At 42.2% G+C, this 27825-nt stretch overlaps 1 protein-coding gene across 2 annotated transcripts; it reads right to left on the reverse strand.

Moving 5' to 3' along the window:
* Positions 1-6593: 6593 nt before the first annotated feature.
* Positions 6594-27761, reverse strand: Trim69 (tripartite motif containing 69). Of its 2 annotated transcripts, none has more exons than XM_021183818.2 (7): positions 27568-27761; positions 17816-18185; positions 15648-15743; positions 12442-12683; positions 11557-11579; positions 11347-11471; positions 6594-7153 (listed from the first exon to the last, which is right to left on the reverse strand). In XM_021183818.2, the coding sequence occupies exons 1-7, from the start codon at positions 27571-27573 to the stop codon at positions 6615-6617; spliced, it is 1401 nt and encodes a 466-aa protein (XP_021039477.1). In that variant the 5' UTR covers positions 27574-27761; the 3' UTR covers positions 6594-6614. The 2 variants fall into 2 exon arrangements, with proteins under 2 accessions (XP_021039477.1, XP_021039470.1); XM_021183811.2 differs by having other exon boundaries at positions 12442-12675; positions 17709-18185.
* Positions 27762-27825: the final 64 nt, after the last annotated feature.

The raw sequence follows: 27825 nt of genomic DNA on the forward strand, positions 1-27825 counted from the left end.
GAAAAGAGCTTTCTACCAGTTGAGCTATCTTACCACTCCCCTATATCATATCTTTTTGTTATTTTGAGGCAGTCTCTTGTCTGTCTGGCCTTGAACTTCAACTGAATATGGCTTTGAATCTCTTCTCCTGCCAATTCCATCAGACTCATGTGATCACAGGCCTATGTCACTATGTCCAGTTTACATACTGTTGAGGATAGAACCCAGTGAAAGGGCCTTGGAGTCAGCAGAGAACACACTCAGATGCCAGTTTGTGTACCAGAAGTGGAAGTTTCTGGCCCGGCCTGGCAAGAGCGTTCAAGCAAAGGGGAAAGAGCAGGGAGGGGGAAGTGCAACTGGGACTGCTGCAGCTGCCACTATTGCTCCCAGACCCTGCACTGAGCTGAGCTGGTGGAGAGCTGGTTATTGAGCAAGGTGCAGGGGAACTTCTAGCAACGAAATTAGCCCCAGGAAAGCTTCAGGAAAGCATTCTCTTCCCAGAAAGTATAACGGCTCCCATACAACAGATGCTCTCAAGTGATGGAGTAATTCTCTTTCGCGCTGTGATGGTTTGCATATGCTTGGCCCAGGGAGTGGCTATATATATATAGCCACTATATATAGTGGAGTAGGTGTGTCACTGTGGATTTGGGCTCTATCTAAGACCCTCATCCTAGCTGTCTGGAAGCCAGTATTCTGCTAGCAGCATTCAGATGAAGATGTAGAACCATGCCTGCCTGCATGCTGCCATGCTCCCACCTTGATGATAATGGACTAACCCTCTGAACCTGTAAGCCAGCCCCAATTAAATGTTAAATGTTGTCCTTTTTAAGACTTGCAATGGTCATGTGTCTGTTCACAGCAGTAAAACCACCCTAAGACATACACACAAATACACACACATACACACACACACCTCTTTATTCCTTCTGGATAGGATCTTATATACAGTTTTGGACTAAGTTGGGTTCTGACAGTAGGTGCCTCCTATTGGCTTGGTCTGAGATGTTAGGGATGCCTCATTTACATGTCGAGGGGTTAGGGGGAGCTGCCCCTACATGATGGTCACAACTCTCTCTATGGGGACTGTGGCAGTGTGACAGGGACCTGTGATGGGAGCAGGTGAAGCTCCTACCGTCCCTTTGGGTCCCAGGGCTTCCAGCCCAGTTCAATTTTACCAGGCTCCTCTCACAGTCCGCCACCCCACATCTAGACACCAAATTCTAAGCACAGATTTATTACCTCAGAAGGGACAAGTGGACTGTGTGGTGGTGGTGGTGGGTGCCTCTGGATTGGGCAAAGACAGCAGCAAGTGTCTTTGTAGGAGTCGTTTTTAAGAGAAAGGGGGAAGTCTGTGCTCAGATGAGCTGGTAAGTCCTGATTGGACGTTTTAGTGTAGTCAAAGTATGAGTTTTGGTACCTGGACCTTGGTGGCCAGCCTCAGGAATGGGTCCCACATAAGGAAATAGCCAAATAAGGAAACCTTGGTGGCTGGTGTTAGGAATGTGGACGTGCCTAAATAAGGGAATCCAACGGTTGTGCAAGGGAGAGGGAAGCCATGATCTGCCGGCGCCATGTTTGTCATGCTTGGGTCTGTTAGAGTTCCTCCCTCCCCCTGGGCTTTGTGTATGCTAGGCAAGCACTTGCTCCACCGGCTAAGTTACCGCCTCCAGCCTGTTTTCTTAAGTTCTTAAACTGAAACACTGGACAGACTGGGACTGTAACTCATTGGTAGAGTGCAGTGCAAGGCCTGGGCTCGTTTCCCAGTGAGTTCATGAGGAGGGAGGAGAAGGAGCTCTAGTCCTTTGTTTTTCTAATGCGCCAGGCTATGAAGTTCCTCTGAAACTGAGGGTGACACTCTTAAACTGAGGGTGACAGTTTTTTTTGAGCTGTTGTTTCTCATCGCTCAGTCTAACCTACTCTCAGATTTCAGTATAACATTTTGCATAGTGGGTTATTTGAATTGTTTTGTTTGTTTTTGAGAAGGTCTGCATAGGAGTCATAGGTTAGCCTCAGATTTGTGGTCCTATGCTTCAACCCCTAAATGTGAACATGACAGGCGCGATGGCCATGCACTGTTGTATTAAGTATTTAATCTCAACTGGGGGTTCCTACCCCACCTTTGATCATTCAGTTCCCAGATAAAAGACAGGAAACCTTTATATTTATAACAAACCTTAAAGGCAGTAGAGCTGGGCAGATATCTACTCTCTATGCTATATTATGTCTACTTCCCCATCAATAACCCTGAGTTATAACTTTCCATGTTCCATCTGGGCAGCTCTTGACTCCAATTAGCCAGCCTTCATTCCCATGTTTTCATGACTCACCTACCCCATGGCATCGTCTCCTCTCTCCACCCTTCTCTTCTCCCCTCATTGTGGTCTCTCCTTAGACCCCCCCAAGTCCAGGAACTGAAACCCTGTTTACCTATCTTCTTCACAGCTATAGGCATCTTTATTCACTAAGGCATATTTATTCAAGGAATAACTTGAGGGAGGGGCAAGATTACATAGCATCACTTGGGTCTGTGTGAGAATATCCTCGTCTCTGCAGGTAACTAGGGCCAGTATTTAGCATTATAACACACAGCAACAGACCAAACCTCAACAATATATACTGATATATTTTAAATTTTCCAAATATGTATGATTTTCTAATTCTAAATATAGTTATTTATGGCTCATCTGCATTAAAATGAAACACTGGTCTGTTTGATCACATCTTTTGAAGTGTGTTAGCATTTTCTTTATAATGTCAGTATTTGGCCAGTGAGGTTTTATCTTTAAAAAAGAATGCTCTGAAGCTCTCTGGTGTTCTAGAATACAAGATTCTGTATGTTTATTGGGTCAAATTACTCATACGGTCTGATTCTCTGTCAGTTAGTAGGAAACCCATGTAAAAATGTTGTGGATGTATCAATTAATTCTTATATGTCTTAAATTTTTGTATACTATAGTTAGACACATACAGATTCATACTTGTTATTTTTTATTTGTGTGAACCAGTGAGCACTTAAATATGAAAGACAAATAATCTCAAGACACAGAACACAAGAGGATGTTTTGGCCCCAGGCAAAGGATTTTTTTAATTGAGACATAGTGTTAAGTATGACAGGAAAAAAAAGCCATGTTTGACTCTATTAAACTTCTCCTCATCAAAGTCACTGTAATCAGAATAAGTATACACAAGTCACAAAGTGGGGAGGTATCTGCAGTGCAAATGATTATTTTGCAACAAAGGATTAATATCTGGAATATGTAAGTAGCCTTATGAGACATTAAGAGAGAAATGATCCAATCAGAAAATTTAGCAAATATCTGAATAGACTTTTCTGTAAAAGACCCACAAATGACCAACAAACACACGAAAAGATGACTAATCACATAGTAGTTAGGGAAATGCAAATTAAAACCATCAGATACCATTGTGTATTGATCATGAAAAGTGGACTGGCAAAGGCAGAGTTATAGAAATCCCTAGTGAGAATGTACATCTTGTACTATCACGTTGATCAACAATTCAGCCTTAACTAATGTGTCTAATGTCACCAAACATTTATCAGATACATACTTAGGGAAACTTTTACTCCCATGCACACACAGAATGCTTATGGCAACTTAATTGCTAATAGTAATGATAACAAAAAGAAAAAATAAAAATGATCACTGTACACTGGGTTGTACTTGCCATCTCATCTTTAAATTTTAAAATTACATTTATTTCTTTTTTTTTTTAAAGATTTATTTATTATTATATATAAGTACACTGTAGCTGTCTTTAGGTGCACCAGAAGAGGGCGTCAGATCGCATTACAGATGGTTGTGAGCCACCATGTGGTTGCTGGGATTTGAACTCAGGACCTCTGGAAGAGCAGTCGGTGCTCTTAACCACTGAGCCATCGCTCCAGCCCCCTACATTTATTTCTTAATTTGAGGAACGACATGGTTTGCATGGTTGTCAGAGGACAGCTTCAAGGAGTCAGTTCACCTCCCATGTGGGTCCTGGGGATCGAACTCAGGTCATCCGGTTTGGTAGTAACTGCCTTTCCCCTCTAGAAATCCCAAACTACTGCATTTTTACACTACACAATACAATTGTCCTCCTTATGCACAGGGGATGCATTTCAACATCCCAAGTGGATGCCAGAAGCTAATGATACTTGACCCTACATATACTATAGTGCCTTCACCACTGTACGTATATAGCTATAACAAAATTTAATTTTTAAATGAGGAAAGACACTGGCAATTAATAAAATAGAACAATTACAAGAATATATTGAATGCAAGTTAATGTATTTTCCCTTAGCCACATTGACACAATTAGTATATATATTGTGGGTATGCTTCTCTATCCCTAGTGGGAGAAGCAGGAAAGCATAAGGTTTTATCATACTACTGAGAAATGCAGATTCGTTTATTCCTGCAGTGCTGGGGGTTGAACCCAGAGCCTCATACATGATAAGCAAGCTCTCTGCCACTGAGTTGCACCCTCAGCACTCAGAACCACAGTGTTAGCTGAAAGAATCATCTCTGTCTGAAATTTCTCATATTTTCAGATTACAGTTGACTGTTGGAAAACTATGACCATGGATACAGAAAATAATACATCATTGAACACTGTAATTCTGAATTTTCAAAAAGCCCAGGAAGAAAAACACTACCATATCATTTATTTTCAAATTCAAAAGAAGTGGTCAAATGAAAAATTTATATTTAGGAATACATGAATTTTCAAAATAAAAAATGAAATATGCATGTATAGGAAAAGCAGCTATAGTTTCTATTTTCAAAAGTTTTTTTTACATAAAACATTATTATTTACTTATTCTTTATGGGTGTGTGTGTGTGCCTGGGTATGCACCACGCATGTTCAGGAACCGGAGGGAGGCAGAAGAAAGTATCAGATCCCCTGAAAGTGAAACTACAGATTGTTGTAAGAAGCTTCATGGGTTCTGAGAATCAAACCTGGGTCTTCTGCCAGAGCGGGAAATACTCTTAACTGCTGAGCCATCTCTCCAGCCCTGTCTCCTCATAGGGGAATAAAGACGACTGAAAAAGGCACAGGGGAGTCACCAGGGTTCATTATGTTTGTGTTCTAAAGCTGTTGTTCGTTAATTAGTATCTTTTATTATTATTCTCAGAAAAGCTGTACATATCTATCATCTGCCTTAATTATTATGTATTTTTAATGTTTTTTTTAATAATTAAGGAAAGTATGTTTGTTGATAGAGGACAGTACCAAACAAAGTTCCAGACTCAAAATGAGTCCTCATGACCTTCTGACTGAAGTGAAGTTCTTAGAAGTCACAGGAAGGGGCTGGACAGGTGACTCAGTGGTTCGGAGTGTTCACTGCTCTTTCAGAGGACCCATATTTGCTTCCAGCAGCTACATCAGGCAGCTCACAACCACTTATAACTCCACCTCTCAGGGACACAGCATCCTCTTTGGAACTCCATCTGCATCCGTGTGGCACATACTTGGATACATACACACACTCATAAGTGAAAAAATACAATATTTTATTATCCCATTTTCAAAAAAAAGTAAGATTTAAATGTCGCATTTTAATCATGTCATGCTAGTTACTAAAATCATCTGTTATAAATGTATACATGCTGTATATAAAAGCAGTTTCAGGAAGGGCGGTTCAACGAGAGGAAGTAGGGCCATTTCACTAGGAGTGCTGTGGATATTGAGAACTCTAGACCTAGAAAGAAGGAACGAGCTGAAGAATAAACATGGAGGAAAGTGAGGTGAAAATACTGTTTATTAAAACATAGGCAGAGTCAAACACAGATGGAAATGTGAATGTGTTTTAATATAGGACAAATAGGTACCTCTTACTAATAAAGCAGGAGAAAGGAACTGAAAGGGGGACAAGGAGCCTGAGATTTAATAGACCAAAAATACGTTGAGAGAATTGCAGGAAGACAAGCTTATATAAGCCAATTGAGGCCATTTTCTACTTTAAGTCTCTGGAACAAAGTTTCATTTAAAGCAACATGTTTTTGGAAAAGAGATAAGATAGAATTTTATAATTAAATCCCAGCCCTGGGAAAATAAGATAATTTAACAAGAATAAGAGTTCAGATGTGGGCCGGGCAGTGGTGGTGCATGCCTGTAATCCCAGCACTTGGGAGGCAGAGGTAGGTGGATTTCTGAATTCAAAGCCAGCCTGGTCTACAGAGTGAGTTCCAGGACAACCAGGATGGCACAGAGAAACCCTGTCTTAAAAAAAAAAAAAAACAAACAAACAAACAAAAAAAAAGAGTGCAGATGTGAAAATCCATCCTCTTAAAATCACGCTGGCAGCCAGTAATAATATCTTTCTGGTTCATTCGCAAAGGGCTCCCAAGCATCACAGACTCGAGTTGCACTTTGCTCCAGAAACAAGACATGAGGACTCTACCCAGAGTACTCTCGTGTCTTAGAAGACCCCGGAGAAGCAGAACGTTATCTTGAATGGCTCCAGCAAAATCTGTGTGGGAAACTGAAATGTAAGTCGGTTGGTGAATCCTGCTCTCATTACTTCAGAGATCCCCATAAATTGGAAAGAGAATCCAGTGAAATTGGTAAACTATTTCAATACTTTAATAAAGCCCTGAATTTATACAATAGTATAACTTAATTACTGTGGATGTACGATGTGCAACGGTTCTTTATTCTCCCCACCATCATTAAGGCAGGGGCACAAGTAGGGGAAAAGTCTCTCCTGGAAAACACTACTAAAGGTGTAAAGATGGGTCATGGTTATAGCATTATAGAAGGAGACTTGCCCTCCCTCATAATCCAGGTACACGCCCACCCTCCTGAGATCACCTAGATTCAGACTACGGGAGGGCAAATCCAGGGCCTTTAGATCTGTTTGGTTCCTTAGTCTTAGAAGCCAGAATCCTTGCTCTGGAGTCAGAGGGCAGCTCCCCTTCCGAATGATGGACTCTCTGACGACTCCAATTGTCCATTTTGTCTTCTTTCCTACTTCTATTTCCCAGTACCATTTTCCAGAGGTGAAGCCTTTTGAGCCCAGTACAGCCACACTTGAATCAAACCTCTCTGGATCATCAGGCATTACCTGCTTAACATCACAGTGACACACACTGGTCTGGCTTTTGGATAACACCAGATTGGGATGAGCTGTTTTAGGATCCAGAGTTAATTGAGATGGGCCTGGTACGAAAATGAGAGAGCAGGGAAGAGAAGAAGAGAGGTGAATGCAATTTCCCACAATAAGAAGTACTACCATAGCGCTTTTTCTCTCCCCATATGCATAAACTCTTAGCCAGGAAGGTTCCTGTACACTTTCTATTGCCTGGTATCCATTTCTCTATTTCTAGGCATTTTTAGATTTAGGATAAAATCAGGCTTTGCACTGAAGTTAATTTATATTCTACCGAAGGAAACAATATAAAGAATGTGAAACTTTACCAGTACCAAAGGTGAAAAAATTAGGTGAGGTTGTTCTAGGAAATCTTACAAAGGAACGAGTCTCAATTGGGATATAAGCAGATGTGAGATGTTCACTTTGGGTAAGCAGAAGGGGAAAGGAGGATTAAATGCAGGTAGTTGCTTGGGTATGAGAGAGCATCTGTTAGAGCTAAGTGAGACTGAGATCCCTGGTGGAGATTCTATTTGGTTTAACACACAGTGAGACATTGGCACTCTAGAGTGGTCTATGCCACTGCTCTCTAGAATGCAGTCCACAAAGTGTGTGCTCCCCAGCCTGGGACAAGATAATACAGATGCTGAAAGCAAACGTTTATGGGCATCTAACAAAGTAACTTTATGTTAGTTGAATCTGATATTTATAAAGCCAGGCTTGCCACACACCTTTAATCCCAGCGCTCAGGAGGCAAAGGCAGGTGGATCTCTGAGTTTGAGGCCAGCCTGGTCCTACAGAACAAGTTCCAAGAGAGCACTGCCTCAAAAATCCAAATAAATAAATAAATAAATAAGATAAAACCGGGCTTGTTCTTTGTTTTTGTTTTGTTGTTTTGTTTTAGTTTTAGTTTTTTGAGACAGGGTTTCTCTGTGTAGCCCAGGCTGTCCTGGAACTCACTCTGTAGACCAGGCTGGCCTTGAACTCAGAAATCCGTCTGCTTCTGCCTCCCAAGCGCAGGGATTAAAGGTGTGTGCCACCACTGCCTGGCCTCAGGCTTGTACTTTGTAAAAAATCTTTACTTTCACATTTGTAAGTAATTAATTTATATTGTAGTCTACAATAATGGAATTCCATGACAGATGAAGTTTTTTTTTAAATATGTAGAAACTAAGATAGTTTGCCTCATATAAATAGACTCGTGATCACTGGAGTCTGGGAAGGTTAGAAAGATATTGGATAACAGGTACCAAAGGACAAGGAGATAGATGTTAATTTCAGAATTTTATAGCACAATATGGTAATCATAACGTGCAATAATTTATTATATAGATGTACATATATGTTTTAGTGGTTTGATTTGGTTTTGTTGGCAGTGCTAGAGACTGGACCCAGGGCTTTGTACATATTAGGCCAGCACTCACTTCCTGAGCTACAGACACAGACTTTATTACATGTTTGTAAACAACTGAAAGGTCTCAAAAAAAGTGTCCAACACAGAGGAGTGTGAATGTTTGAGGAGATATAAATTCTGCTTACCATAGTTTAATTTTTATATGTTGCATATGTGCATTGGATATCATATTGTATCCTATAAATACATACAAATAACATGTGTCAACTAAAATTCAGTTGGAGCAGTAGTACACACCCGTAACTCTGAAGGTTGAAACAGAAAGATCCTAAGTTCAAGGCCAGCCTAGCAATATAGTGAGATCCTGGTTTTGCTGTTGTTGTTGCTGCTGTTTAGGGTTTTAAGTCAGGTATATGCCTATAATCCTAACGCTTGGGAGGTGGAAACATCAGGATCAGAGGCTCAAGATCACCCTTGGCCAAGCCGGGCAGTGGTGGCACACGCCTTTAATCCCAGCACTAGGGAGGCAGAGGCAGGCAGATTTCTAAGTTCAAGGACAGCCTGATTTACAGAGTGAGTTCCAGGATGGCCAGGGCTACACAGAGAAACCCTGTCTCGAAAAACAAACAAACAAAACAAAAAACAACAAAAAAAAAGAACTCTTGGTCAGCCTGAGCTACAGGAGATTCTGTGTCAAAAAAAAAAAAAAAAAGGAACCATCCAAAAAGCAACTTGTGGCTGGAAAGACAGCTCAGTGCTTAAGAGCACATAGTCCTTCTCTTGCAGAGGAGCTCTGATCCGGCACCCACATCAGACAACATACAACTGCCAGGGGAACCAATACCTTTTTCTGGCCTCTGTTAAAAGCCACACTCAGGAAAACAAATTCATACACAGACACACTGTTTTGTCTTGTTTCTTTAAATCCCTTTTAATAACCATGGCTAATAAATGATTTGTCTGTTTATAATTTAATGTTAAGACAACTAACAAAAGTGTGGTCAAAAGATTAAATATATTTCACCAACTAGGAATGGCAGAGAAGCACATGGAGAGAATTTCAATGGGATTGGACATTAGAAGTGTATACATTTAAAAAATGAAATGTTACTATATTTAAGCTTAAATAGTTATAATTAGAAAGACTGACAATATTAGGTTTGTTAAGAATGTAGAATAATGGTTTCATCATTCGTTGCAGGAGGAAATGTAAAACAATTCCTCCATTTGAAGAAGAAAAAGAATTGACAATTTCTTATAAAATTAAATGCACATCTTCAACCCCACTACTAAGTCTTCACCTCAAAGATCTGTAAACAGAGCCACACAACTTTATTTATGATAGCCCTGAAGTGCAATCTACCCAAAGGTCCCTCAGTTGGAGAACAGGTGAACACATTGTGATGTATCCATTAAACAAAATTATTGCCATGTGCAACAAAGGTGAATCAAGGCAAGCACTGTGCTTTGTACAAAAGTCTAGATACAAAATACTGTCCTGTGTGATCTACATTAAATTAAAAATTCAAAAAGACGCATCAAAAGTAAAATAAAGCAGATTAGCAAGCAGTGAGGGCTGCAGCTCTACAGAAAGAACTGATTGCAAAGAGACTTGTGGAAGTGTTCAAGTGCCTGTGTGTGTGCGTGTGTGTGTGTGTGTGTGTCTGTGTGTGTCTGTGTGTGTGTGTCTGTGTGTGTGCGTGTGTGTGTGTGTGCGTGTGTGTGTGCGTGCGTGCGTGCGTGTGTGTGTGTGTGTGTGTCTGTGTGTGTGTCTGTGTGTGTGTGTCTGTGTGTGTGTGTGTTGTCTGTGTCTGTGTGTGTACAGGTATGCCCATAGATGTGCATGTGGATATCAGAGGTCTCCTTTAAGTATCTTCCTCATCACTCTCCATCTTATTTTTTGAGGCAGGTTTCTTACTGAATGTGCGATTCACTCAGCCCGACTGTCCGGCCTGCAGATCTACATTTTCCCCAACCTCATCCCCAGTGCTGGGGCTACAGTTGTATGCCGCCAGGCCTGGCTTTTTACGTAGGCACTAAGGATTCAAACTCAGATCCTTGGGTTTGTTCAATGCTAAGTCAACTCTCCAGCCCTCATCTCTCTCTGTCTTGATCACAGAGATATTTACATGTTTGTCAAAGCTCATCCGTTTGTGCACTGCATACATTTAGGTAAAAGTGGCAGATTCTGCTCTATTAATTATACTTCAGTGACGTCAGCTTCTTTCAGGGTTAGTTCTCTGGAAAATGTATCAGGGATATAGTTATGATTTTAACTAGGTTAATAAGAAACAATAATATTAGATATATGAATTCTATAAAAGCTATCTAAATTCTTATTTTTATATACATCTTATCTAGAATATTATTTCTTTTTCTTGAAATAATACCACTTGTGTTAATTTTGTCCTGTTCAGTCCTTTGATATCTGCAAGAATTCATACAGCTGATGTAGCAAAACAAGATAAAATTGTGGCTAGTTCCACACATTATAGATCAAACAAAATCAGGCTGAGGAGTAATTCTACTGTTTTTTTGGGGGGGTGGGGTGGGGGGAGGGGGTTTTTCGAGACAGGGTTTCTCTGTGTAGCCCTGGCTGTCCTAGAACTCACTCTGTAGACCAGGCTGGCCTCAAACTTAGAAATCCGCCTGCCTCTGCCTCCCAAGTGCTGGGATTAAAGGCGTGCGCCACCACCGCCCGACCTGAGGAGTAATTCTCTAATATCAGACTTTTATGTATTAATAGTTCAAAGACACATATTCTTAAATCATAGCAGCAGGAGAAGAAGAAAAAAATCTTTTTGACTAAACTCCACCCAAGTCCATCTCCTCAAACTACAGAACTAACTCTGGCCACAGATGAAATATAGTTTAGGGGCCATAGGACTCAATAGCTCCTTCCCACTATACCTGGAGAGAGAATAGTCTGCATTTCCTTCCAGATAATATACTGGATAGGGCCTTTGAAGCGGCCTAGGCTCAGCTTTTTGGAGATAAGCTGTCTAGGTACAATTGTCTTCATTCCTTTCTCCATGCTGTAAGGGACACACAAACAGTTTAGTTTTAGACATTCTCCAGGGGTAGAAGGAGGGGAATAGAGTATCATGAAGAAACACTAACCTCTCTATGAGCTTTGTGATGTCCTAGAAGAGAAAAGAAGAAATAGAGAAGTCAGATGCCTGTTCATCATCTCTAGGAACTCCTCTGGTTATCCTGAGAGCCATCCAGGTTTGATCATCAATACTGGCTTCCTGTACAGATGGTCCTCAGGCCATCGCCCACAACATTTCATCCTGTACAGACTTTGCTAAGCAGCATCCCAGTCTAACCCAGCATAAACTGACCTCTCACTTGGTAACCTTCTGATTTTCTATAATTCCAGCTCTCACAGGAAACAAGAGAAGAACCAGGAAGCCCATAGTTAAGATCAACTCTTTGAGAAGTGAGGGCTTCCAAATACTCCGAGACAAGGAAAGATCAGAAGCGATCCGAGGGCCAAGGGTAACTAAACGCCTGAGTGCTGAAGTGATCGCCAATCATCTCATCTCTAGAAGTGAGACTTCAGGTAGCAAAAGTTTGACAAGAAGCTTTTTAGATATATTTCAGTTTATAATTTCTGCAAGGCCCAAACTCAACAACTAAGAGACATAGTTTTGAAAACTAAAGCTTCTGGGGTCTATATGGGGAAGTAAGAAAGAACTGATCCATGTAGCGTTATTGGTGAAATTGTCCTATCATGTTTTGTAGAAAGATGAAAGTAAAATTTTCCACTGAACATAAAGTAAAAGTGGCCTCCTTTTCTCCCAAAGGACCTACAAGCACTCCAGTTAGTTGGGTTGGGTTGGGTTGGGTTGGGTTGGGTTAAATTAGGTTGGGTTGGGTAGGTTAGGATACGGTTGGGTTGGGTTGAGCTTGGTTAAGATTTGCTTTCCTTCCACCCCCCACTCCCAGTTTCTCTTCCCTCCTTCCAAGTGTCCCCATAATCAATTGGATTCAGAATCTCACTGTGAGGAAGTCGAAGGAGTTCTGCTGTTCCATCCGTGCCTGAATGGTCGCCAGCATGTCTTTGGCAACAAGACACTGCTCCTGAATCTGGTTCAGATTCACCTCCATCTCCTCATTCAAGACTTTCCCCTCATCCCGGAGGTCATTTAGAATGTCCTTTTCTTTGTTGTGCAGAAACTGATGTAGCTTTAGAAACTCCAAGGAAAGGTTTTGTTGCAGTTGTATCTTGTTGTCCTGGAAACCTCCATAATCATCACCACAATTACTACTGAGACTAGCATTTGGGGATAGGGACTTACACCACACCACACACCTTGGGAAATTTCACACAAATGGCTGCTTAGCATCGACATTCAATCCTAATACACAAAGCCCTTTGGGAGATTCATTCCTTCTTTCCCAACTAGTTAATGGTGTAGGATGAGAGGTTTTGTTTTCCGTTTGTTTTTTCGATGCTTAGATGATAAACTGTGCTCTCTTAAATAATGATGTGGAGTCAATCAAACATTCTAAAACAAATACTAACAATATTTTTCTAGGCTGACAAATTAGTATCTACCAAATGATGCTGTTAGACTAGGGAGACCTATCCTCTTAAAATCAAAACTACTCCTTTTGCCAGGACCACATAAAAGAAACAGTATATGAACAATGTACAAGGCACTAAAATTGAAAGTTGCTGCACTTGCAGCTTGTGTGTGTGTCTGTGTCTGTCTGTGTCTGTGTCTCCACAGCTTCTTCCCTGGTGAACTATCTATATCCTGGTTTCCAGGTCCTCTTTTTCTTCATTTCTAGTGACTCATAGCTTTGACCACTCATTTTCAACCACACATAGAATTTCATCATCCTCCCAAAATGCATCATTTCCAAAACGACTTTTTGTTCCAAGTTCACTTGCTCCCTACTGCAGCACTGTTGAATCTCAATCAAAGTTTGTGTTCAGCCTGGGCATGGTGGTGCTTGGCTCTAATCCCAGCACTTGGCAGAGGCAGGCAGGCTGATCTGAATGAGTTTGAGACTAGCCTGGTTTACAAAGTAAGTTCCAGGGGCCAGAGCTACATGGAGAGATGGACCCCGTTTCAAGAAACTAATCAGTTTATAATGTTTGACTCTCTCTGTTTCTGTTCACACATCTACCTTCACGGCTTGTCTTATGTAGCTTAGACCCATGGACAACCATCACCACACTCGTTTTGTTTTGTTTTGTTTTGTTTTGTTTTGTTTTGTTTTGTTTTGTTTTCAAGACAGGGTTTCTCTGTGTAGTCCTGGCTGTCCTGGAACTCACTCTGTAGACCAGGCTGGCCTCGAACTCAGAAATCCGCCTTCCTCTGCCTCCTGAGTGCTGGGATTAAAGGCGTGTGCCACCACTGCCCGGTCCATCACCACCTCTTAAGGTAGCCTGACCTCCATCATTCTTCCAACCCATGTGTTTCCAGTTTGCCTTTCACCTTTCCCATGATTCCCCAGTCTAATTGGTTCCCCTTCCTCTAAACAAGTTTTAAATATTAAAATTAGTTGGTGTTCTGTCCTAAGCTTATTCTACACTTTCTAACCAATATCCCCCGCCCTTACTATATATTAGATACTACCTAGTGCTGACAGTTTTTCTACAGCTTTTGAGCTCCAGACTTCTAAATCTAAATGCTATCTGATATCGCTATCCATTCCTCATACTTAATCCGTCACCACATCTATATAATTTCCTCCCCACACCACATGTTCTTGTTTATCTCTGTATATACACTGCCTCTTTAGGCTAACCAAATACCTTTGCTCTTGACCTGTAAGAGTTTTCGAACCATGTGGTCTTATCATTGTCTCGCTAAGCCATTTTCCACACAGCCATCAGGCATTTTCAAAACGAGACGAAACTGTGTAGTGCTTACAGGTCTTTATTTTTCATGTCACAGGATCAAGTTAAAAAATACTTCATTTCTTCCATATAAGGACCTGCATGACTGGGTCATTTCTGCCTCTTCAGTATTATCTCGCTTGGTGTGCTCTAGCTTTATTGGACTTTTTCTAACATCCTGTTTCTAGACTTTTGCATGTATCTCCCTTCAACACTCTTCTCCAGGACCCTTCTTTCATATTCCCTCACACAGTTCATTTGATTAACTTACGGATCCTACAGGCCTCAAAAAAAAATTTTTTTTTGATAGTGGATCTCAAGTATCCCAGGCTATCCTAAAATTAGATATGAAGTCAAAGATGACTTGAACTTCTGATCCTTCTTCTACCATCTGAGTGCCAAAATTACAGGTGTGTGCCATTGTGCCCAGTGTATGTGATACTGGCTATATAACTCAGGGTCTCATGCCCGGTAGGCAAGCATTCCACCAACTGAGTACATCTCCAGCTCAAGTGACTTCTTCAGGTTCTCTTAGATTTCTCTTCATTGCTGAATTTTCCTATCATATGGTAATAGTAGCTATTGTTACTTATTGGTATTGCTGGCATCATTTAATAACTGTCTCCCACACTCAGATTCTAGGGTAGGAATGAATCTGAGTGACCCATTCAATAAGTATTTGTTGTATGAACAAATATTGACTATAGTAGCTGATCTACAAAATAGAACAAAATTACCTGGATGCTTCAGTAACTCTGTCTTTCTTTCCCCGAGGATATGTATTTTTCCAGGTACCAAATGCCAAAGATGGCTCTCTTACATAGCTTAATTAATGAAGTACCAGAACTTCCCATTTAACTCCCAGCCTAGAGACTGATTTATCTAATCTTTTCTAATTAGTGCCTTTTTTGGGGGGTGCTCCTGTGAAGTCTACAGTAGGCAAGCATATATAAGCAACAGCTCTGTGAACTTTGGAAGCAGTTTAGAAAGATAAATAGGATGGGGGAGGATATAATAATCTGAAAATCCATAGTTCAGTGGTACCTGGTTATAAACCACTTTTACTGGTAGAGTCTTTATTGTGTCATAGATGAAGGGGAAGACCAAACAGACCTCAATCCCACAATGCTCACCTAGTGACTGGACCATCAAAAGGCTCAGTATGTTAGGACAAAAGGTAATCTATTCAACAGATCAACTATTGGGAACCTTTTCCACCATATATTTCTTTCTACCTGCAGTGTAATAACACTAATTCTACAGCCCAGGTACCATTTAGTATATCGATATAGCTGGAATTACAGGAAGGGCATATTCCAGCAATGCTTCAGAAGCCCTTTACCCTGCCCCTCACCTTGTAAGCAGCAATAGCATCTTTCTGAATTGTTCTGAGAGACTGAAGCTCCTTCAGGGTCGTCTGAAGTTGGCTCTGATAGATAGCAAGCTCCTCCTACAAATATCAAGTAGAATTAACCCACGGCAGCTTGGAAAATAAAAGAACATAAAGCACATCTCTGGGGGCAGGGGAGGTGGCTCAGCAGTCAAGTGCCTGCCACACAAACTGGGTTTGATCCCCAGCACTTATGTAAAGGGCTGGGCATGGGGGCTCACACTTAAGTTCAGTGCTGGGGACATGGAGACAGATCCTTGGGATTTACTGGCCAAATTGCTGGTCTAGCCTAATCTGTAATCCCAGGTGTTTGTGAGAAGTCCTGTCTCAACAAAAAATAAGGTGGGCAAGTGCTTGAGAAACACCCTAAAATGTCCCTGTGGCCTCTACGTGCATGCATGCTCATGCCTCTAGCACAAAGAGATATCTGTGGAACAGAACAAGAACTGTGCCTATAACAGCACAAAGGAGGTAGGTGTGGAACAGGGCAGACTAAACAAATGGCAAGGTCAGGAGTCCAGTCCTGGCTCCAGAAGAGATCCTGCCAGGGTACAGAAGGCACATAGGTGTTTGTTTGAACAGAGAAATTTTAACATAAGGAACTATTACGTTTAAAGTTAGGGATAGGTAAGAAGGCTGTGTGGGTGAAGGCACTCACTGCTAAGCTTATCAGCCTGAGTTCAGGCTCCAGAATCCACACATTGGAAGGAAAGAATCTGTCATGCACACACACATGTGGAAGGGCAGTGGGAAGAACACCTACAAAGACACAGTGTTCCAGGAAAGAAATAAGCTTGGAGGTGTTCCTTCTTTGGAGTCTGTGGTGGTTTGAATAGGTATGCCCCCCCCCATACACTTTGTGTTTGAATGCTTGGCACATAGGGAGTGGCAATATTAGGAAGTATGGCCTTGTTGGAGTAGGTGTGGGCTTGTTAGAAGAAGTGTGTCACTGTGAAGGCAGGTTGTCTCATATATGCTCAAGCCACGCCCAGTGGGACAATCTCTCCTTGCTGCCTGAGGATGAAGATGGAGAACTCTCAGCTCTTCCTGCACTGTATCTGCCTGGACACTGCCAAGCTTCCCACCATGATGATCATGGACTAAACCTCTGAAACTGTAAGCCCAGCCTCTATTAGATGTTTTCCTTTATAAGAGTTGCCTTGGTCATGGTGTCTGTTCACAGCAACAAAACCCAGACTAAGACAGAGTCCCTTTTACTGTCTGGAGCCTTCTCACTTTTCTCTAAGAAGTCTGTGTCCTCTCAAGGAAGTTCTTGCTACAAAACTGTCTTTCCTTTCCACTATGTCACAGTCTTGTCCATTGAGAACTGTGGCCAGGGCTGAGGACATAGCTCTATAATACTATGCTTTGTTCAGACTACATCCCGAGTTCAGTCCCTAACACCACCAAAACCAAAGTGGTGAGTGGAATAAGAAACAGAAGCAGTTAAGTCCTGCCATCTTGTAGGAAGCTGCCACTGCAGCTCTCTAGTTCCACCCTGACTATAGCGCTCACCCTGACTATAGCGCTCACCCTGGCTATAGCACTCACCCTGGACACCTTTGCATATGCTGTGCCCACTGGAACACTTCTGTTTTCCTTCCGCCCTTCCAAATCCAAATGATGTCCCCGTTTTCTAGTCCCATGCCTTCTCCTCATTGTGCATCCCCTGATCATCTCAGAAATCCTCAACACTTAGGAACCACAAATGTGACAACCTGAGATCTCAGTAGTGTGTTCCCATGTACTATATCTATTGTCCTACTCATTTGAAACTTTTATAACAGGAACACTAGCCTGTCTGTCCATGGTTTACCCAGCGTGACTGAAGGAGTCAGCCATAGCTCCTTTAGAGCTCCTTTCCTGTACATAGCATCTCTAGAGAAATAACTTTCCAAGGTATATTGTATTTCTGAGGACTCTGAGCGTTCTCGTTATTTGAAAAAAGGGATTAGGTCAGAAGGAGGAAGAAGCCCTCCAAAAGAATTTTCCTAAGGGATTTCTCAAGGCCCAGGACTCACACACCGTAAAGAAACGGACAGCTTCAGAGATCTGCAGGAAATCCTTAGACTGCCCCATAGACAACCGTGCATCCTTGCATTGAAAGCAGATCATTTTCCCTTCTGGCTTACTGAACAGTTTCAGGTTCTCTCCATGCTCTGGGCACTGTGGATGACCCTTGAGCAGGGGTAACCTCTTAATCTTCTCTACGAGCTTCTCCAGCACCAGGTTGAATGTACAGTTGCTATACTGGCAGAGCATCTTACAGTCAGGACAGAATGTTTCCTTTGCATGCACTTTCCAGAAGCTTTGAATACAGTCTTGGCAGAAGTTGTGGCCACAGGTCAGCATCAGCGGATCACGGAACCAGTCGTTACACAGCGGGCAGTGTAGCTCCGTGGTAAGGTCTTGTATCACCACTTTTGAGGGTAAATGGGTGGTTGGATCACTCATTTCAACATAGTTGCCTGGATCAAAGTTGGAGGGGGGCCTAGAAGATACCTTTGGGAAAGAATAGCTTAATTAAAGTTCTTTTACTGCCCATTTCAGTACACAAGGATATAGAGTCCATTCCTGAAGGAGCTGAGAATTGATTCAGCTAAAGCACAATAATCACTGCCTTGGAAATAATGCAATGGAGGCTGGAGAGATGGCTCAGCAGCTGAGGGGAGCCATGTTCAGTTTCCAGCACTCACATCACATGGCTCAAAATGGCCTATAACTCATGTTTCAGAAAAATCCAGCACCTTTTTCTGGCCTTCACAGGAACTGTACTCATTTGGACAAACCCATACACACATCATTTAAAATAAGTAAAATAAAATAAAAATAATACAGTGAATTTAATGTTTTCCAACATCATAGTTTGTGGCACTATTTCAAGTTTTGTTTTGTTTTGTTTTGTTTTGTTTTGTTTTTTTCTTTTTCAAGACAGGGTTTCTCTGTGTAGCCCTGGCTGTCCTGGAACTCACTTTGTAGACCAGGCTGGCCTCGAACTCAGAAATCCACCTGCCTCTGTCTCCCGAGTGCTGGGATTAAAGGCGTGCGCCACCACTGCCTGGCTCATTTGTTATTTTTATCTTCTCTGTAGCACATGCACCTAGCAATGCAGTGTCTGGTGCATCCTGGGCACACATTTATGGTCCCATTGACATCATCATACACAGTATTCTCAAGTGTACATGGAACATCCTCTAAGACAGACCGTATGTTAAGTCACAAAACAAATCTCGATACTTTTGAAAGGATTAAAGTCATGGGGAGGGTGGTGGTGGGTTGAATGAGAATGGGCCATAGGCTCACAGATTTGATCCTTAGGGAATGGTGCTATTTGATAGGGATTAGGAGGTGTTGGAGAAAGTGTGTCACTGGCGTTGGGCTTTGAGGGTTTGGGGACCCAAGCTAGGCTGCCTGCAGATCTGGATACAGAGCTCTCCGCTACCTCTCCAGCACCGTGTCTGCCTGTGTGCTGCCATGCTTCCTGCCATGACAATAATGGACTAAAACTCTGAATGCAAGCAAGCTCCAGTTAAATGCTTTACTTGATAAGAGTTGTCATGGAAACGGCAACTCTTCGAAGCAATCGAACAATGACTAAGACAAGGTGTCTTCTCAGATGCTACAGAATGGAGCTAGAAAGCAATAACAAGTAAAATGGGAAACTCATAAATCTGTAAAAATTAAACAACATCCCCTTAACCACCCAGCGGGTCTAAGAAGAGCTAAAATTATAAAAATACTTTGAGGTAAATGAATTTTAAAATACAACATACCAAACCTTACAGAATATGCTAAGGGCAGTACTGTCTGGGAAATGGGTCGCTGTAAACACTGACGTGGAAAACTAAAATAGGATGGCTCTCAGCAGTAGGATGTTTGCCTCACAGAGAAAGGCCCTTGGCTCAATCCCAAGGACCAGCAGCATCAACAGCAAAACTTAAAATATGAACAAAGAGAGTGCCACCATGCCCTGACCTGTGCCTGCATTTTCCAGCTATCTGGGAATCTGAGAAAAAAGGATCGCTTGAGCCTGGGAAGTTTAGTCCAGCGTGAACAGCATGAAAGGAGTCTGTGAGCTCTTCAATGGGCTTAGAACACAGGTCAGAGATGTGCTCGGCGTGCCTCACCCTGGGTTTAATTCTTCAGCACCGCAAGACTAAGGGAGTAAATACATACATATATTCACAGTACAGAGCCTAACTTTCCCTTACAGACCAAGTGGGAAAGCACAAACTAAACAAACTGCACGCAAAGCTCGCAGAAGGAAGCAAACAGTGAGGGTAAGAGCCACAGAAAACAGTAGAACCAGCAAACCCAGCGTGCGGCTCATCGACATTGACAAGCATGAGGCTGTTTGTCGGTAATCTCACGACAGGCGCATTGCCCGTGGCTAGTCTGCCGAAAATAAAAGTAATGCTTTCATTGGGTAGAGGATCTACAAAATTGATTAGTTAAATTATAAAAGAAGAGTCAAATCACTAAGATTTGAAATGGTTTTATTACAAGCCTCACATAAATAAAAATCTTATGACACTACGATGCACAATTGTATCTACGTTGCAGACAGGGATGGTTCTAGAAACACATTAACTACTAAAACTGACTCAAGAAGACCTAGAAAACCTGACCATCTCTATAACAAGTAAATAAAAATTTAAATAATAAATTAAAAACTTCAACAAAGTAAGACACGGGACCAGATGACTTCATTGGTTAATTCTATCAGCTGACAGATTAATATTAATCCTTCTCAGATTCACCCAGAAAATAGAGTGGTACTTGTTGACCATTTCTATGAAGTTATCGTTCTCCTGATAATAAAGCTAGATAAATAGGAAAACAGATGAGGAAGAGAGGCAACTGTCAGCCCCCACGGAGTGACACCGCACGCACGCCAGCAGGAGACTGTCTAGGGCTGGGCCTCCTCATCTGCTCTGAGGTAAAATAGCCCTTCAAGTGCTGCCTTGCCTGAGTCACATGACCCTAAACTCTGCAAGGCCTGATCTTTGCAGGAGCATCTTAAATGACTTTTAGGCATTCCTAGAAGCAAGATGATGTCTCTCCAAAGTCAAACAGCTCTGACTGGCTCCAGTGTTTCCATCTGACAATGACTGTCAGGGGTTACATGTAGCAGGCAATACATAGTAAGAAACCTAGCATAACAAGAAATTCTAACTTCAGTTTTTGAGACTTTTTTTTTTGGGTAAAGCTTATTTAATGTATATGTGTGTTTTGTCCTCCTTTATTTATGTACACCACATGTATTCAGGAACCCAAGGGGACACAGGATCTCCTGGAACTGGCGTTTATAAGCAGCATTGAACCACTTATACGGGCAGGCCCTCTGCAAGAGCAGTAAACTCTCTTAATTTAGACGCTATCTCTCCAACCCTGGAACATCAACTCTCAATAGAAACCATTGTCATAATAAAGAAAAGCCAAGTGGTCACATGCCTTTAGTTTCTCCCAGCAAGCAGGCAGAGGTAAATGGATCTCCGAGTTTAAGGTCAGCTTTGTCTATAGAGCAAGTTCCAGGACAGCCAAGGCTGGCTACACAGAGAAACCTTGTGATGATGATGATGATGGGGGATGGAAGGGAGGAAGAGGAGGAGTTAGGAACTGATGGCAGAAGCACAGATGCTGCTTGGGTGTTGTGGCCCATGCCTGTAGTCATAGCTTTCAGGAGGTAGGGGCAGGAGGACCAATTGGTAATCACCATTAGCTATAAATGAGTTCCAGACCAGACACCTACCCAAATGAGACAGGGTCTCACTGTATGTCTGTAGCTGGCCTGGAATGTAACTGGTCACTATGTAGACCAGCTAGTCCAACTTACATGGTAAGGCCCTATCTTAAAAACATACAGGTTCTGGAGAAATAGCTCAGTAGTTGAGAGCACTTGCTGCTTTGTAGAGGACCTGGCTTTGTTCCCCAGAACATACATAGTGGCTGCCAGTCCTCTATAACTTCTTTACTTGTGGGGATCTAATGCCATCTTCTGAGCTATGTGGGTGTCAGGTGTGCACATAGTCCACATACATGTGTACAGGAAAATACTCATACACATAAAATGTAAATATTTTACAGATAAAAATAGGGCTGGAGAGATGGCTCAGTGGTTAAGAGTTCAATTCCCAGCAACCACATGGTGGCTCACAACCATCTGTAATGGGATCCGATGCCCTCTTCTGGTGTGTCTGAAGAGAGTGACAGTATACTCACATACATAAAATAAATTACTCTTTTTTAAAAAAATAAAAAAATTAAAAACAAAGCTGGGTGGTGGTGGTGCATGTCTTTAGTTCTACCAATTGGGAGGCAGAGGCAGGCAGTTTGCTGAGTTCAGGGCCAGTCTGGTCTACAGAGGTAGTTCCAGGATAGCCAGGACTACAACAGAGAAACCTTGTCTCCGAAAAACAAAACAAGACCAAAATAAAATAAAATAGAAAGAAAGACTATATTTAGTTACAACGTAAAAGACAAATTACATAAAGGAAGAAATGATTTGTAAATTCTGGTATTTTTAGGGTCTAAAATTTAAAATAAAAGACTTCACAACACAAACAAAAAATATTAACAGCTATTTTTTAATGGACAGAGAATCTGAATAGGCATTTGTCCAAAGAAGACAGACAGATGGTCAACACTTGAGGAAACATTTCATACCTTAGTCATTAGGAAAAGTCACCTGAGATTTTTGAATTTATCATTCTCATTATATCTCACAATGAAATATGATTTCACACTAAAATTGGTACAACTTTAAAAGGTACATTGCTGGAGGCAGGAGAGAGGGCTCAGAGGTTAAAAGCACTTGCTGCTTTTCCAGGGGGCTCGGGTTCCTTCTGGGCATCCACATGGCAGCTCACAACCATCTAGAACTCCAGTTCCAGGGGTCTCATGCCTTCTTCGGGCACCAGTGGCACCAGTCACACGTGAAGTGCACTGACATGGGTGCAAGCAAGACATCCATACACATTTTACAAAGGACATTGCTAATGAGCATGGAAAATAGTGAAAAACATTTTTGTTCTCCCTCAAAAAGTGAAACATAGAGCAGGTGGCGGCGGCACACACCTTTAATCCTAGTACCCAAGAGGCAGAGGCAGGAGGTTCTCTGTGAGTTAAGAGGCCAGCTTGGTCTACCAAGTGAGTTCCAAGACAGCCATATAGAGCTATATAGTGAGACCTTGTCTCAAAAGAACAAAGCAAAGCAAAAAATTAAAAACAAACAACAACAACAAAATCTATGGGTGGAAGAAGTAGCTCAGTTAAGAGTGCTGCTTAAGTATGTAGACCTGAGTTCAGATTTCCTGCAACAACATAAAATACCAAGTGCGAGCATGTATTCCTGTAACCTCAGTGTTGGCAATGGAGGAGACATCTGTGGGGCTTGCTGGCTACCAGGCTAGCCAGAAAACAGTGAGAGACCCCCGTCTCAGGGAATATGGCAAAGAACAATAGAAGACACCAAACCTCCTCCCCAGGCCTCCACATTCACGCCTATGCATATGTATCCTCACATACACACGTACATGCATGCATATATCCACATTCACACACACTGTATCATTATGGTAGACTGGGAGTGTTGCTCAGTGGTTAGGGTACTTGCCTAGAATTAGTAAGAGCCTGGGTTCAATTGCCAGCACCACAAAATAATCCTAGAACAAAGAATCAAGCCCATAGAAAAGAGTTTTGTTTATATAAAATATCCAACTTAGGTAAATCCATAAGAGACAGAAAAATTGCTTTCTAGGGCGCATGGGAGAAGGAAAGGTGGGGATGACTGCTTAGTGAAAAAGAGATTTCCTCTGGGGATGACATCATTTTGGGAAAAAGGCAGCTGTTGTATGTTGTAAATATACTAAATGCTACTGGAGTGTACACTTGAAAATATTGCTTGTGTGAGTGTCATCTTAGTTTTTTTTAAGTAGAAGGTATTTGATTCCAGAGCCTGGATTTTTATACTGAACAAGAATGCTTTATTGTATGCTACACAACACATGCTATTATATGTTAAAGAGCCGCCAAAAGTTGTTTCTGTCTCAGCATCTGTGGAGCTGACACTGTTCATAGGCACCCGGGGCCAGCTCTGTCCAAGCAAGCCAGCGAGTGAGCACCTGCTTGGACAACATTGTATCAGTGAATCAGCAGCGAGCCTCCTCACTAGGGACTGGGGTTTAGGGCATGAGCCACCATGCCATGCTTTCAGTTTCTTTTCCCTGAAACACCCACTGGGCGGGCTTTGGAGAGCTTGCTGTCTGCCCACGTTCATATTCTCCATGCCGTGACTCTCCTTCTTTGCTCTGAAAAACGTTATCCCTTCTTATTTTATAATTGCCACTCACTTTTTATGGGGGTGGGGGTAGGGGAGTGGTACTGGAAGAACCTAAGGTGCCATCCTCAGGAGTGCAGTCTACCCCTTTGAGACAGCATGCCGCCGTCCTGGGCTCACCAGTTAGGCACTGAGCCCTCGCTCCAGGCCCAGTTTCTGGGTTTCTTCAGATATTTGGAGGGAGGTTGAGTTCTTCCCGAGTCATCTATTTAGAAAAGCCTAACAGGAACATGGAGGCGGGTCCATAATTGAGGTTGGCTTCTTTTTGAAACAGCACACACGTGAGCTCTCCCCACCAGAACAGTCCTGCCGCTTGGCTTACTGTGTCTCCTCCACTCCACCTCCCCGAGGTGGGCTCTGCCATCCTACATCTTAGATCTTTGTGACTGGTCTGCTCTAGAGAAGCGGCTGCTCTGCTGCCTAGTGGGACGAGCACTTCCTCGGGAAAACAGTGTCTCTCTCTCTCTCTGCAAGGTTTGCATTCCTCAACCCTCACACATTTTGCTTGGCCTTTACTGTATTCTGTAATCTTTCCTAAGCTGGTGCCCAAGCTTCCTAAAGCCTCTAACTTCATCTTAAAGGGGTTGAAGGGTTGTCTGGCATTTTGCTCTTTTTTTTGATTTTTTTTTTCTGTCTTTTTCATTCTCCTTGAGTTAGTTGTTTGTTCATTTGGGACAGGATCTCAAATTATAGCCCAGGCTTCCCTCAAACTCAAAAGCTTCCTGCCAGTGCCTGCCCACATGCTAGGATTACAGGCATTGGTGAGCACACATGGTTCCCTCGTTACAGTTTTGACTTTACAAAGAATGAGAGGTTCTTTTGAAGGGAAAATCATTATTTTTATTATTTCACCATTCAAAAACAAAAAGCCCACCGGGCAGTGGTGACGCACGCCTTTAATCCTAGCACTTGGGAATCAGAGGCAGGCGGATTTTTGAGTTCAAGGCCAGCCTGGTCTACAGAGTGAGTTCCAGGACAGCCAGGACTACACAGAGAAACCCTGTCTCGAAAAACCAAAAAAAAAAAAAAAAAAAAAAAAAGCTCAATCCAACATTTCTATACATTTAGGGAAAGATATGCATGTGTGTGTACACATGTATATGTGTTTAGGAGAGAATGATGGTGGTGGAGGAGGGTATGGATTTCAGTGTGCTACACCATCTTTTTTTTTTTTTTTTTTTTTTTTTTTTTGGTTTTTCGAGACAGGGTTTCTCTGTGTAGCCTTGGCTGTCCTGGAACTCACTTTGTAGACCAGGCTGGCCTCGAACTCAGAAATCCGCCTGCCTCTGCCTCCCGAGTGCTGGGATTAAAGGCGTGCACCACCACGCCCGGCGTGCTACACCATCTTGACAAGACAAGTAACAAAAGCAGGGCATCTGACATCCTTCTTCTAGCCTCTGTGTTAGCACGCACGCACGCGCGCGCACACACACACACACACTGGCACCTGAGCACTCACATATGTGTGTATAATCACACTCTCTGTGGGTGCCACTTCTCAAAGAGTATAAATTGAGTTTCTTTGAGCCCATCAGAAGGGAGACTCAAGGACAATATTTATATACAGAATAGTTATAAACAGTTCTATATGTTATTCTTTGCACACTTGACTTTTTAAATTAAGATTTCTATTCAATGTCTACTGAATGTGTTAATTTAAAATAACTGCCATCCCCACTGTCCACACTAAAGGATCAGGCCTGCATATGTCAGGTGGCTTCCTTTTCCTTTCCCAGACCACAGACAGACTTCTGGACCATTTCATAGGCTGTCCAGCAACCCCATCTGTTGCCTAATGCAAAAGATGACTATGCAAACCAGACTCTCTCATGAATCTGAAAACAAACAATAGGAACAACTGCTGAAGAACACCGTGAGATACATTGTAGAACACAAAAGACCATGGCCCAGAAGTCATTAAAGAAACATGGTGAATTTGAGGCCAGTCTGAGTCTACATTTCGAATTCCAAGACAGCAAGAGCTGAGAGAGACCCTGTTAGAAGGAAGAAAGGAAGGACGGACAGACGGAAGGACAGACAAAGGCAGGATCTGGCATATACATTTTAAACAAAAAGCAAAAGAAATGGAGAGGTGGCAGGTAGAATCAGTTCATTAATAGAGATAAGAATTACAAAGGAAAGGGCTAGAAAGACTGCTCCATTGTTAAGAGCATTTAAGTCCTTAGAGGACTGGAATTCGGATCCCAGAACTCATAAATCTCTGTAATTCCAGCTCCAATGGATCAAAGTCTCCTGTCCTCCTTGGACACTCTCATACACACCCACACTCTACAAAACATGTATAGACTAGTGGTGGTGGCGAACACCTTTAATCCAAGCACTCAGGAGGCAGAGGCAGGCAGATCTCTGTGAGTTCAAGGCCAGCCTGGTCTACAGATGGAATTCCAGGACAGCCGGGGCTACACAGCAAAACCCTGACTTAAAACAAAACAAAACAAAACAAAACAAACAATTACAGAAAAAACCAACGAGGAAAGCTGCTGCATTACACTAACTATGCCACCTTTGTCTCTTCCTGAGCTCTTATGCCCAGCACATTACTTGGCTGTGTAGGGGCTTAAGGAATGTGTTGGAAGTAGCTTGTCGGAATCTCTGCTCTATAAGAACACGCTTGGTCTCCACCCTCCTGAAACCTGAAACCCTCTCCTTTGGCCCTGAGTGCACTACTACCCTGGTTCTTTTCCCATGAGTAATTTCCATCCCCTTTCTATTCTTAGTATCTTCTCTGGCTTTCTTCTAGCTCTGTACTCTTTTAACAAGTGAGTAATTTCATGACTTCATGTTCAGCCTCACAGAAGTAAATCCTAAATCTGTACCTCTGGGTTCTGACCCACTCGGCATCCAGATCCATGTACTGAGATTCCTTGATGGGTTTCCGTGGAAACCCTACTTTCTTAAAGTAAATTGATGTTTTCTTTTGTCTCTGTCAACACTAAAGTTTAGAATACTAACTTCCTTTACTTTAGTTTTAAGGTGTTAATTTAAAATGTTTAACCGGGCTGGTGAGATGGCTCAGCGGGAAAAGATGCTTGCTCCAAGCCCGATGACCCAAACTCAGTCTCTGAGATCCACATGGTGGAAAGAGTGAATCTAATCCTGCAGATTTTCCTCTGACTTCCACACATGTGCTCTGGTATGCTCGCCCACACATGTACCCAAAATACACAAATGTGATTTCTAAAAATGTTTAATTGCACCTCTGTTGTAAATATAACATACCAAGACCTATAGTATGAAAAAATGTTATAACTAATAATTCTTCATCTAAAGATAGTAGTTATATTGATAAGGAGGTTAACTTTTGTATAATGCTTGTCTTAATTATTATCAAAACGTTACGGGGGGCCTCCTTACTTTCTTACCCACATCTCTAGTTTCTGTTTATCCAAAGGCCTAGAGTTTAGAAGGTAAAGGCTACATGTTAAATATTTCTTTGATTTCCCTTCTTGATCCACAATCAACACCCTGTGCCTGTTTTCCACCCTGTGTGTAGAAAACCCGCTGAGTGGCTAGAGAATAACTTACCTCCATGAAACTTGGTCATCAGGCCACCAGGGGACAGAGTCAGGCAACTTGGCTTTGCCCAGTGAGCCCAGGATGGCTGCAGACCAAGAGTTCTGGGCCTGTTAGTATGCTAGGAATGGACTCAGAGCCCATGAGAGGAGGAGGGAGAAGAGAGTTCAGGAGCTGAAGAAGACAGGCAAGGCCAAAGCTAGAGATCCAGCAGGTTCCGTGACAGTTTGTCAGTTGCTTTGGTGATATTCGCGTCTGAGATAGACAAAC

Source organism: Mus caroli, unplaced genomic scaffold (assembly GCF_978045245.1).
Source record: "Mus caroli unplaced genomic scaffold, Mus_caroli_1 scaffold_2, whole genome shotgun sequence".
NCBI classification, from domain to species: domain Eukaryota; kingdom Metazoa; phylum Chordata; class Mammalia; order Rodentia; family Muridae; genus Mus; species Mus caroli.

What these genes read in the sequence shown, in the direction of transcription:
- Trim69 (XM_021183811.2), bottom strand. An exon ending in AAGCTGTCCGTTTCTTTACG is followed by an intron (nt 15,744 to 17,708) that starts GTGTGTGAGTCC and finishes TGATATTTGTAG; the next exon opens with GAGGAGCTTGCTATCTATCA. An exon ending in ATGCTATTGCTGCTTACAAG is followed by an intron (nt 12,676 to 15,647) that starts GTGAGGGGCAGG and finishes GGAGGTTTCCAG; the next exon opens with GACAACAAGATACAACTGCA.